The sequence below is a fragment of the Lithobates pipiens genome, unplaced genomic scaffold (genome assembly GCF_037356315.1).
Source record: "Lithobates pipiens isolate NorthernLeopardFrog02 unplaced genomic scaffold, aLitPip1_a1.2 Scaffold_18, whole genome shotgun sequence".
Lineage (NCBI taxonomy): Eukaryota > Metazoa > Chordata > Amphibia > Anura > Ranidae > Lithobates > Lithobates pipiens.
Window position 1 is genome coordinate 63959090 of NW_027507758.1, and position 13794 is coordinate 63972883.

The 13794-nt window shown below is 41.6% G+C and overlaps 1 protein-coding gene across 1 annotated transcript in view; it reads left to right on the forward strand.

The window, feature by feature from the left end:
* RPS6KC1 (ribosomal protein S6 kinase C1) overlaps positions 1-13794 on the forward strand; it is a 249366-nt gene that overhangs the window by 101488 nt on the left and 134084 nt on the right. The window contains exon 8 of the mRNA XM_077485761.1: positions 8873-8991. Within this exon, the coding sequence (XP_077341887.1) occupies positions 8873-8991 (119 nt within the window). The remainder of the gene's footprint in view (positions 1-8872; positions 8992-13794) is intronic.

The window sequence follows — 13794 nt, forward strand, 5'->3', positions numbered from 1 at the left end:
AGGAGGGCCAATCACAGAGCCCTCCTGCCGATCTGAGATGTGCCGTGTCCGGGTGACACCCCAGCCCTCCTTCATATACGATCTGGTGGATCGGTACCTGCTCGTGCGGGAAAGCTGTATCTTTGAAAAAGATGAGGGAGGGGGCACGGTGGGTGGTCGGAGGAAAGGGGGGGCAGGGCTTAGAGTCGTTGGCATGCTTCAGCGCCCACAACACGGGCTGTTAAGCTATAACGTTATATAAAGCTTTATATATATAATTTCAAGCAAACGGATCACAGGTGAGGATGGTTGCCTCTTAATAGCCATTCAAACCCTGTGATGTCAACTTGTGTGCATGTTATCAGGCCAAAATCACCAGGGTATGTAAACTTTTGATCAGGGCCATTTGGGTAGTTTCTATTGTCATTATGATTTAAAAAGAGTAAACACAGTTGATTGATAATAAATGGCTTCAGCCAAAGACTAACCAATAGTGAAAGAAATGTTTTTGTGTTATCATTCATATTCTCTAAAAAATGGTCAAGAAAACATCAATTCTGCCAGGGTATGTAAACTTATGAGCACAACTGTATCCATCTGATGCCGCACTTCACAGAATAATGGAAATGTTTACATCCATCTATACCAGTGATAATATGTAATTTGGACCGTTCATTTATTTTCTTGTCCAGTTGAAAATACTAGTTTTTGATTTTTGAGAGGCAAAACATTTCAAGTATCAAGTTGGAAAATATATGCTGAAGGAATGATAAATTGAAAGTTTAATGTGTTTCCTATCTGTTAAAAATCAAACTGTTTTTACAGCGCATATGTGACAAAGCGCTAACAAGACTTTAACGAGCAATCGATTAATTTATGTCCATTTAAGGATTTTGTGTTCGAACTTTGATCACTGCATGATGGTGGTATTGTTTGCTCTTACAACTGATTGTTCCGTATTTGAAAATGCATTCAAATGATTTTTTGGCTAGTAGATGGGTAAAATTTCGAACAAAAATTCCCAAGCATAGTACACACAATCAGAAAATTGGACTAAAAATACTGCTTTCTAGAGCCGATCAGGACCGTTCATCCAAAATTATCTAAAGAGACAAACACAAATTTTTTTCTCATGTGTCACCAGATCGTACAATTTTTGTTTAATCAATACAGTATTAGTCTCAAAAAAATTGTAAAGAGCAAGACTACGCATGCTCAGAAACAAAATAACACAATACAACACGGTACATCACTTCCAAAGTTGTATTCTGTTGTAGGAGATTTTTCGTACTTTGACTAAAATATTTTCAATATGAGACTAGCATGCAAAAAAAAAAAGACGATCATTCGTCCGATATTCTCATCATGTGTACGAGGCTTTAGGAAAAGAATGTTCTAAGAAAGTTGTTTTTCTAATTATTACTGGGTCAATTTGGTGTTCGTTTTCGAATACAATGATAAAAAAAGGAGCAGGATGGAAATTTTTTTTCTCGAATGAACATTTTCTAACATTGTAGTGTAAAGTCCATAAAGTCCAAAATCAAATCTCCTGAGAATTTTTGTATGAAATTCTACACATCTGTAGCCAGCTTTACAGTCCAGTGTCCTTTTCAATCATAGAAACACACACACTACTTTGGAGTTACTTTGGTCATAAGCAAATTAAAGTGAACCTGAACTCAACAAGTGGAGATTTATTATGTTATAGGGTACACCTAGAAGTGTTCAAGTAGAATTCCACCATGACACGAAAATCCCTGCATCTACAGACATCCACAATCTAACACTAACCTATCTAGCCCAGTAAAGAAGAAATCGGTATACATACCTCTTTTGAAGCCGATCCAATCAGATCACATGCTGAGCTATCATCTGCGACTACGCTTTGTAGGCCGTTGCAGAGGACACATCCGTCAACGAAAGCCCCATAGTAACGCTATGGGTGATGTCACTTCCCATTCATTTCACATCTGTTGTCGGCTGTGTCCTCTGCAGAGCGTTTGCTAATGAAGACCGGACTGGACCGGCTTAAAAAAAAGTATGTATGCTGATTTCTTCTTTACAGTGGTTAGTGGTATATCGTGGATGTCTGTAGATGTAAGGATTTTAGTGTTAGGGTGGACTTATCGTTTAATTGTGTCCAATCTGTATGCTGAATTTGTATCCTTTTTGTCTTGAATTTCACCTGGAAAATAGCAGTGTACTTCCTAGTATGCGAGGGTGCCCAGGCACTCCTGCGTGCCGGTACAGCCTCATAGCTGATATCTGCACTGTGACATCTAGGGTACTGCTGCCTCTGACAGCTAGTCTCAGGAGATTGAGGTTTGGTGATGTTACTACTGTGTTCCTCACTGAACAAGGCATTGTAATTTAGTAATAGGGGGGAAAAAAATCAGCTGCTGGAAGACCTTGGGCAGTACTAATGAAGTGTCCTTTGCCTTCTGCCTGTCTAAAATGTATGAGGAATAGAGGTTTCAGAGTGCTGTGTCCATTGGGTGGACGGGGCTTTGATTGTTGTGCCTGGGCCCCATATGATGTCTTTCACAACATGCCCACTCATGTGTGCCTCCGGGGGGACCAGCGTGGTGATCGGTGGTGTGGTGTGTCACTAGGACCCACCAAATCTCTGATTACGGTAAAGAGCCTAAGACAGTGATGGCGAACCTTGGCACCCCAGATGTTTTGGAACTACATTTCCCATGATGCTCATGCACTCTACAGTATAGCTGAGCATCATGGGAAATGTAGTTCCAAAACATCTGGGGTGCCAAGGTTCGCCACCACTGGCCTAAGATGTAGGCTCTTTACCATGTGATCAGCTTTTTCCAATCACAGTGTAAATAGGAAGTGCCAGTTATCGGCATTCCTTTATTCATACTGACAGCGTGTAAGTAGAAAAGAGACTATATGTGTCTCTCCTGCCAGGGGTAGTCTGCGCTGATAATCAGGCATTGATTATCAGTGCAGTCCCATCATGGATGCCTGCCCGTGCCCATCAGTGATGCTAATCCGTGCCCATCAGTGCTGCTTTTCAGTACCCATCTGTGATTCTTATCAGCACCGCCAAATGGTGCCCATCAGTGCAGCCTATCAGTGCTACATATTAGTTCCTCCTCATCAGTGCCACCTCATTAACGCACATCAGTGAAGGAGAAAAATTACTTATTTATAAACAAACTAAGAAAAAATAAAAAACTTGGTGGTGATTAAATATCACCAAAAGAAATCTATATCTTTCTCAAAAAAATGATAAAAATTTTGTTTGTGTACAGCATTGCATGACCGCGCAATTGTCATTCAAAGTGGGACTGCACTGAAAGCTGAAATTTTTTGCCTGGGCAGGAAGAGGGTGAAAGTGCCCGATATTGAAGTGGTTAATATCCTCATGGGAAGTATTTTCTAAAATAGAGCTTAGGTGAGGCTGCTCTCAAATCCACAAAGGCCCATTCTCTGTATCAGAAAGAGAACACCAATATGTCTAATAAAGTCCAGATAGAATTTGTTTAAAGTTTAAAGGCCACTGTGTTGGGATTCAAGGAGACTGCCTTCATCATGTTAGACAAAATATATCTAAATGTGGGAAGGTAGATATCTTGAGAATGCAGATCTCCCACAATATGTTGGCCATTTGATGAATACTATAAGAAGTAACTTTATATTTGATTGTCATTGGTTGTTGTTGCGCTCTGTTGCTTCTTTTTTTTTTTTTTTTCTGATGACTAACATTTGTCTTTTAGGATTATGATGGGCAGACAAAAGTTCTGTAAATGACAAGTTAAAAAAGAACAAAACCTGTGCTCTGTGCATATAATGAACAAACAACATAAATCCAGTATAGTTTTAGCCATTTATGTGAAAAAAAAAAATGAAACATGTCTTGTTTATGGAGTCAAGTATTTTAAAAGATGGGCGGTAGATTTGGGTAGATTTGAAATCTTGCATACAATGAGGGGCGTTCAAGTCAAACCAGGACTTTTGAGTTTATATAATAAAAGAAATTTCAAGGAGTGGAAACTGCATTTATTTTTTAATATACACCCCTGCTACGTTAATACACGTATCCTAGTGTTTTTGCGATTCGGCACTGCGTCACTTTAACTGACAATTGCACGGTCATGCGACGTGGCTCCCAAACAAAATTGATGTTCTTTTTTTCCCACAAATAGAGCCTTCTTTTGGTGGTATTTGATCACCTCTGCGGTTTTTATCTTTTGCGCTATAAACAAAAAAAGAGTGACAATTTTGAAAAAAACGCATTATTTTTTACTTTTTGCTGTAATAAATATCCCCCAAAAATATCTAAAAAAAAAAAAAAAAAAAATTATTTTTCTCAGTTTAGGCCGATAAGTATTGTTCTACAAATTTTTGGTAAAAAATTTTGCAATAAGCGATTATTGATTGGTTTGTGCAAAAGTTATAGCGTTTACAAAATAGGGGATAGTTTTATGGCATTTTTGTTAATATTTTTTTTTTTTTTACTAGTAATGGCGGCGATCAGCGATTTTTATTGTGACTGTGACATTATGGTGGACACATCGGACATTTTTGACACATTTTTGGGACCATTGTCATTTATACAGCAATCAGTGCTATACAAATGCACTGATTCCTGTGTAAATGACACTGGCAGTGAAGGGGTTAACTTAACCAGGAGGTGGTAGTGTAGGGGTTAAGTGGGTCCTAGGAGCGTGTTTCTAACTGTGGGGGGCGTGGCTGTGTTTTACAGATCACTGATCTCTGCTCCAATCGCAGAGATCAGTGTCACTTGTTGCTAGGCAGAACGGGGAGATGCTGTTTACATCTGCATCTCCCCGTGAGACGATTGCCGGTATCGCCGCGGAGATAGAATCCACGGTACCCGACTGGGTCGCACGCAGCCGGCGGCAAATTCAAAGACAAATTCAAAGGGACGTACCTGTACGCCCATTTGCCTGTCCGTGCCATTCTGCCAACGTACATCGTCGTACGCTGGTCGGGAAGAGGTTAAGTGACAATTGTCCGGTCATGCAACACTGCACCCAAACAATTTTTATCATTTTGTTCCCACAAATAGAGTTTTATTTTGGTGGTATTTGATCACCTCTGAGGTTTTTATTTTTTGCTTAACAAATAACAAAATACCGAAAATTTTGAAAAAAAAAAAAAAGTTTTTGTTAGTTTCTGTTTAATTTTTTAAATAAGTAAGATTTCTCCTTCACTGATGGGCACTGATGAGGTGGCACTGATATACGACACTGATAGGCACTCATAGGTGGCACTGATGGACACTGGTAGATGGCACTGATGGGCATCACTGCTATGGAGGCACTGGCAAGCATTGCTGATGGGCACTGATTGGCATCATGTGGGCACTGATTGACATCCCTGGTGGCCATGGGTGGTCATCAGTGGTGGCCATCCCTGATGGTCCTGGGTGGGCATCCTCAGGGGGGGGGGGGATGCTCTGATAATCAGCGCAGACCCCCCTGTCGGGAGAGCAACCGTTCAGCTCTCCTCTACTTGCGTCTGTCAGACGTGAGTGAGGAAAAGCCAATACATTGCTTTTCCTGTTTACGCTGTGATTGGACATGGCTGATCACGTGTTAAATAGCCTCTGTCGGAGGCTCTTTACCCAGATTGGAGATGCGGCGTGTCAGAATGACATGCTGCAGCACTGATCGCTGTGCTGCGCGCCCCTGTGGCTTGATCACGTCATATGAGGTATGGTCAGAATAACAGAACCGCGTTGGCGACGTTATATTGCTATATGGCGGCGGGAAGTGGTTAAAGAATGCAAATGATTGTGTGTTCACCATTCCCATGGAAAGATTCGTCTCTTGTGCAATTTCACAACAGGTTTTTTGTTGATTATCAAGGATGAAACAGTGCTGTGGGCTGGGAACCAGCGCGGCCAGGATCGTCACTGACAGATGTATGGCTATCTATGAAATGTTTACATAATTCACATGTCTTAATGCGGCTGAGCATCTCATCACCGCACTGTGCTGAAGCCTTCTGTAGATATCCATGCATTTTACACCTTTGTTCACAAGAAACCTCACCATGTTGTTCCATGCACGCGCTAAACCCTGCTGTCTGCCATCTTGATTAACTGTCTCCGGACTGGCCCGCGACACGTGCGCCCCCTATCAGTAATAGGACACACTTGCCACTTACTGTAAAGGAGGGGAGTGAACTAATGCGCAAATCCAAAATATACAACAGATAATAAATAACAATAAATGTAAAAAGCAGCCAACATATATAAGTGTTCCCACACAGAGAAAATGAAATAAACAAGGTATGTGGCGCTAGCTACAATAAATTGGGAATAAGTGGATGAACGACACACAAGCTGTCAGCAACTGACAGGAATGTGTAATAGCAGTGAAAATAAACTCACTGAAAGTGACAAATCTACAATAAAGTATAAGTGTAAACCATAAATAATGCTTGCGTACAGTGAAGTATAGTACAAACAAATCTCTTGGGACTGTCAGCAACTACCAAAAATATGGTGCAACAGTAAAAAATATGCTCGCTGTATGTTGCAAGTCTTCAGTGAAAAAAATAAAAATAGCTGACAATATAAAGTGCTATGAATACTTAACACTATAAGGTACAATGATTCGGCTGCTTGTTTGTATACAAGTGCAAATATGCCAATTTTACATCGGTGTTGCTATGACAGCAGAAGAGACTATTTAAACTGGCACCATGACACCTGACTCCATCACCCTTTGAGCCACGTGAGCAGCGACGCAACGCGTCAGCAGGAGCCAGGTGTCGTCACGTTTACTTTTTTTACTTTATTGTAGATTTTTGTCACTTTCAGTGAGTTTATTTTGACTGCTATTACACATTCCTGTCACCTGCTGACAGCTTGTGTGTCGTTCGTCCGCTTATTCCCAATTTATTGTAACTTACCACTTACTACTGCTTGTAGTACCGCCATACTAGGAGCCCTTTTTTATACCTGTAAAATTAAAAGTTTGACTTGAAAGCCCCTCATATATTTTCATATCCAGCCAGCAGATGGAGATCTCTGCCCAATTTCACACATTTCCGGGGCTTCCCTTAGCTCCTCTTGGAAAAAAAAAGCCTGCAGAACTTCTCTACATCTGAGCGCCACAAACTAAAAACATTATTTCATTCAATTTTAAGTATACAGTTAGGAGGATGTGCTTGGCTAAGAAATCTCTCCTCCCTTCCTGAAGACTCCTGGGATGTATGGCATAATTTTCCTAGGCCTGGAAACCTAAAAGTAAATAAAGAAATGTAAAAAAAAGTTTAAAACAAGTAAATATGATATATGTTCCTCTCTATTTACAAATGCTAGCACCTAAAGGATTACAATTATCCAATGGTGATTGATAGAGTGAAATCCCGATTGAAAGAACTTAGTACCCCAAGCTGCAATGTGAATAAGTCAGAACAGTGACTCCTCCCTGCCTCCTATTAACCAATTGCGTAACGCCCGCCTGCAACGTCCTGCGGACAGGCAGACCGCACTGGTAAAGTGACACACCCATACCTTTCTGCCTTCTTCCAGGTTCAGGGTGCAAATGCCACAACCCCCCTAACACCTGCTGTGAATTGTACACAGCGTGAGCATGTCACCAAGTCCCAGCCAATGATTCATGGCTGGGATCTGCTGATAGGCTGCGTACAATCACAGATCTCTGTACAGAGAGAACAATCTTTGTTTCTCATGCCTGCAAAGCTCACATTTAACCCCTTGATTGCCCCTAGATATTAACCCCTTCCCAGGCAGTGTCATTAGTACAGTGACAGTGTATAGTATTATCACTGATCCCTGTATTAAGGTCAGTGGCAGTCAGTCGGTTCTCCCCAGCATCTGTTACCTGGTGGGTTTTTCTTCCTTTCTTCTTCCTTGAGAAGTAAAGGCATAATGTGCTGGTATGCATCGCATACCAACACATTATGTAGCATGTACCTGCAAATGAAGCCCGCATCGTCCCTGCTGAAGGCCACATCCATCTTTGTCTGCCATCCTTCCGGGGTCACGGACTCCAGGTCTGTGACTGTGTGGAGATGCGTGACATCACTCCTGCGCATACATGTGGGAGCCGCCGGTCACGGCACACTCGCCTGAAGAAACGGCACGGGCGCCCGTTCCTTTAGAGCACATGCACGGATGACATCATCATCATAGTAAACAGTAAATATCTCCTGAACGGCGCAGATTTAGAAGATATTTACACTACAAAAAAGTCATCTTTTGGAACATGTTATACCCATATTCAGAGTGTAACATGTAACTTGTTACAATAGCATCGACCGTCCAGGACTCTGCCCCCTGATTGGCTGAGACACTGCAGCAGCGCCATTGGCTCCCACGGCTGTCAAGTAAAGTCAGTTAGCCAATCAGGGGAGAGAGGGGATGTCTGAATGAACACGTAGAGCTGTGACTCGGATCGGGTGCCCCCATAGCAAGCTGCTTGCTGTGGGGGCACTCGACAGGAGGGAGGGGCTAGGAGCAGTGAAGAGGGACCCAAGAAGGGGAGAATCCGGGCTGCTTTGTACAAAACCACTGCACAGAGGAGGTAAGTATAACATGTTTATTATTTATTTTAATGTTTTTAAATGAGACTTTACAATCTTGTTAAAATTTACATCGGAGAGAGAAAGTCTGAAGGCAATTCATGTTTTCTGTGCTCTCCTTTCTCTATGAAACTTGGCCTTATGGACGCTCCCCGCATTGTATGTTTCTTTATTTTAAAAGTTTACAAACTTTATAAGCTTTAAAAAAAATAAAAAATTGGCCTAAAACCATTATAGTTTGCCTAACCGATTCAGTTTACATATTTCGATAAAAGGTAATGTTCAATGCCAGTATAAAGCTTTGGTGTGCTATTGTGACTTTAAGCGATGATATGTCTTCTCTCTTCAGGCGAGGCCAGCCCCACGCGACGGGAGGCAGTAAAGAAGAAGACCGCGGAATATCTGATGCGTGCTGAAACTATTTCCAGCTTGTGTCTTAAACCCACCGTTGAAGAAAAACTAAGCGCAGTGAGTTAAAATCACCTTACATAATCTAATTTCTGAATGAGAAGGCGTTCCTTTTGAAGAAGCCCTGTCTGCTGAAACTGAGCATATGATGAATAAATGTATAAGCAGAGGATCGCCTATGGTGAAAACCCATTTCAAAATGATCGGATCCAGAGATATAGGCATACATTGAGTTTCCCTATTGGTCAATAAAGCTGCCCACATTAGCATGTTTTTAAAGCCAAAACATTTAATTTTTTATTTTTTTTATTTATCTTTCTATTGGTTGTAGGGTGACAGGGTCCTCAGAAGGCTGCAGCGGAGTTGTTATTTAATTAAAAGGTGACCAGTCTCCTGCAGCACTGGATCCACTGGTTGTGACCTCCAGAAGTTGCACTTGAGGGTGAAATAAAAGCATTTAAGGGTATTTCTTAGGAAAAAAAAAAAAAGGGAGGAGGGAAGCACAGGGGCATCAAAAACAGGCAGTTGAGCTGCGGTATCACTGACCACCCACCTAAATCCTACAGCTAAAGGGGGCTGTTCACATGCTGGGATGCTTTGCATGGTGGTAATTTTAATGTGGCAGGCAGCACCGCCTTCCAAACTCGCTCATTCAATTTAGATACTTGGCTCGTGGTTGTGGCGCACTAGTAGCAATAGAAATTGTCGTCCCGCAAAAAAAAAAAAAAGCAGACATTTACAATGGGGCGGGATCACTTCCTGAACACCTGACAGCAGCCACTTCATATCACTCTGAAAAGCAGTTGTCAGTAGAGCAAGTTTCCCTGTTGGAAAATCTTCCCCGATCTCCTGTTCTGTGATAATGCAAACATTTTGGATTTCCCTTACTTTCTGTACTGGAGACAAATAGGGTGAATCACCCCAGTACACAACACTAAAAACCTGACAAGACTTCTAACCCATTTACATTCTATCCATAACAAACAAAAAAAAGGATATGGCTTTACCTATACTTTATAGGTCTAAAAGAGAGACTCGGTTGCAGGTGGTGGCAAAGACATATTTTTATTATAATTTCAGCTCCCTGTATCCTTAGATCTACTGATCATCTCGACATGCTGTTTTCACTGCAGGTTTCCTCTGCTCATACATTTTTCATCATATGCTCAGTTTGGGTTGCTCAGGTTAGTTAGAGGTTTACGTCAAATAAAAAGTGCACTTTTTTGTGATAAAAATGAATCATTACATCGCTTCTTGTACCAGAGACAAGAGATGTTTTCCAATTTGTTCTGACGATAGGCATCCTTGCCAGCCATTTTGCATGTGTGCTCTCTGCTTATGTCTGCCGAACACCTATAGGATAAGCAAGGGAAAACTCACATCTAAGGGGTTGCTGGAACTGCTTCCCTTCATTTTTATGATCACGTGCATTGATTTATTTAGAGCCATCATCTCCCATGATACAGCAGAGGGTGGGTAACGTACAGGGGGCAATACTGAGGCTTAGTGGTTAGCACATCTGCCTTGTGGCACTGGAGTCCTCGGCTTGAGTCCTGCTCAGGCCATTATCTGCATGGAGTTTACATTTCTTCCCTGTGCTTGTGTGGGTTTCCTCTGGGGACTCAGGTTTATTCCCACAAAGAAATGCTGGTAGGTTCATTGGCTGCTGTCCAAAATTTGGCCCTGGTATAATATTCTATTAAGTGTTCCCAAGATGGCTGCCTCACCATTTGCCCCAGCAAGCCAAAAAAGTGTCTTGCATCACCAGAGAGAAAAGCACTATACCAGAGATATGCAATTAGCGGACCTCCAGCTGTTGCACAACTACAAGTCCCATGAGGAATAGCAAGACTCTGACAGCCACAAGCATGAAACCCAGAGGCATGATGGGACTTGTAGTTTTGCAACAACTGGAGGTCCACTAATTGCATATCCCTGCACTATAGAAATATAAATTAATTTGTAAATTAATATTGTTTTGAGGTGAGCAGTGCATAGTTCTTGCAAGGGTCTTAGAGGCAAGATCATTATTTAAAAAAAAAAAAAGTAAGCAAGTACAGAATTTTAAAACAAATATATAGTACTTATCATTGTAGGCACCATTAATCCTAATCTTTGCTGTCTTACAGAGGTAGAGCCACAGCTAGAATGTCCAGTATCAGTGCTGTGGTTCTCTTGATACTGCTAGTGGTGTAACAGGTTGAATAGTGGGCCAAAGTAGGCAGAAAGACGTCACAGGTATCTGACACATTCAGATTTAGCCTAGGTCCACACCAATACATTTTTTTATGTGTTTTGCAATTTCCAGAAACGTACTACAGTCCATTTAACATGGTTTACTATGTTACACATTCGCATCTATGCGTTTTGCAGCCGGTGCATTTTTGGAAAGGGTCGTGGGACCTTTTTTCCTGCGTTTTGCGTGTAATAGACTTGGAATGGAATGGCACCAGAAATACAAATGTTGTGTTTGTGATGCGATTGTTGATGTGTTTTGCGTTTTATATTTTTCCGTTTAAACACTGTATATAGCTGTTTGCGAAGGACGGGAAGCCAGCTGTTGCATCCTTAACAACAGATGAGTCATCAGCTGTCAGCGGGATTCACCACTGACAGCTGAATGTAAAAAGGAAAAAAAAATTGCCATTATAAACAAAAAACAAAAAACGGCATGGGCTCCTCCCCCAAAATCCATACCAGACCCTTATCTGAGCATGCAGCCTGGCAGCTCAGGAATTCAGGGGATGTGTGAGCACCCACCCTCTCTTTAACCATACCATTCCGCATGCCCTCAGCATGGGGGGGGGGGGGGTTGGGTGCTTTAGCAAAGCACCCATGTTGATGGGGACACCGGATAACCCCCCCATTGTGAATAAGTATGTATCACTACCCATCCACCACAAAAAGCATTGCAGTGTTAAAAACAAAAAGAGATGGTTTTTGACCTTTATTAAAAATGTCCCCTGTTGTAGGTCCAACGTGTCTTCTTTCTCTGGTACCGATGTCTTCTTCCTCTGGTAGTTTCTTCCTCCAGTAGTTCTTCTCCCCCTGGGTGCTGTCTTCTCCCCCTGGGTGCTGTCGCCTTGCCCTGGGTGCTGTCGCCTTGCCCTGGAATCCCGCTGGCAGCTGATGACTCATCAGTTGTTAAAGACATGGCGGTTGGCTTCCTGGTCCACTCCTTAGTAACCAGTAATTTACAGTGTGTCTGAACGAAGGAAAAAAATTATAAAAAGCAAAATGCATGTAAAAAACGCCAAAAACAAGGGTTTTAAAACGAAAAACTGCCTAAAAAAGTGCAGCCGCAAAGATGTGAACCTAGACTTAGAGGCGATTGTAGCTCTGCAAGAGATTTAAGATTGGAATCAGCTGAGTTAGTAATGGCAGGTGTTATACATTTCTTTTATAATGCTATTTGTTTGCATGTTTGTTCCGGGATAAGGTCTCTTTAAAGTGGACTTGTCAAGGCATGGCACGTTAGTAATGAATTCTGCAATATTCTGATTAAAGTTTGCCTAGAGTGCGGTCCACATTTTAGTACACTTTGAAGTCTATGCCCAGCATGCCCTTTTAATCTTTGAATTCTGTGGAATCTTGCAGAGTATGTGGAATTTTATTAAAGGAAGTCTCCTTTAGACATGCATGTTTGGTCAGCAGGTAGGACAGGATGCACGCCCATATATGTGGATGCTGAGGATGCCTTCTTTCTAACAGAGGAAAACATTTGACATTTGTCTGCCTGGTGGAGAGTGCATTCTAATCTGCCAGCACCCACAGAGAAGGGCGTTCAGTCCCAGACTGCAGGTGCGCACATGACCTTCGCTGGTCTCCAAAGTGCTCATCCTCAGGTAACTCACCTGTTGGACTGTGCTCCTGTTTTATCTATTTTCCCCAGAGCTGATGTGTTTGTGTCGCCTGAAGTTCTCTGTTAATGGAGAATGATTGTTGACCCAGTTGTGACACCATAAACTACAGCTCTGATCATGTACATTACGCAGTTTAGTCAGTCATTACATGCGCTGAGAGCTTTAATTTTATGTTTGACTTCTAAACCTGTTGGGTGTTTTTAACATTGTGCTCTGCTTTTGTGGGGTTTGATTTTACGTCTTCTCTCAGGCATGGGTTGTGAATGTTTTTTAGTTTTTTTGCTGGTTTTATTTTTCTTTAGTGCTGCACCTGTGCATAGTCTCACTTATATATGAAATATGCCCTGATCACAGTCAGCACAGACAGGAGTTGAAAACTGTTAACAGTTCTGTAATCACTGCAAAGCAAGGCACAACTAGGAAGGCTTGAAGAAAGGCCTGCTAGAAATTGTGTCAATATATCTTCTCCAAAGGAGAAAGGACTTCTGAGTATGAGCCATTTTCAGTGGTAGGCCTGTAAGTACATGACCCTGGGTTTGTTGGAACATGGTGAACAAAAAGATATAAAAATTAATGTTAAAGCAGTTTTGGCAAAAAAAATTTGGGGAAAAAAAGTTTAAATGATGATGTATATAAAAGCTGACCATTGTAAGCTCCCAGGAGTTGTAAGGTTGGACCCAGCCCCTGTTGGTCTGCATGTCATTTTGGAGAAAAATTCTGATAAAGTCATGTAAACTTTAAAAAAAAAAAAATAATTCAGGTATGGAATGCTAAAATTGTATGTATTAACCCCTATACAGTAGACTGTATTTACCAAAATACAGTATTTTTTGCTATAGTGGCCATTTAAAGCTAAAGTGTGGTTAATACATTTGGAGGCATTAGCTAGGAACCAGTAAAGTACATCTAATGATGTGTACCCAACTAGTGGCTGCTGCTTCTTTTTTGAAAAATGTTATGTCACTGTATGGAGTCAGACTTGGAGACCAGTAGCTATAGC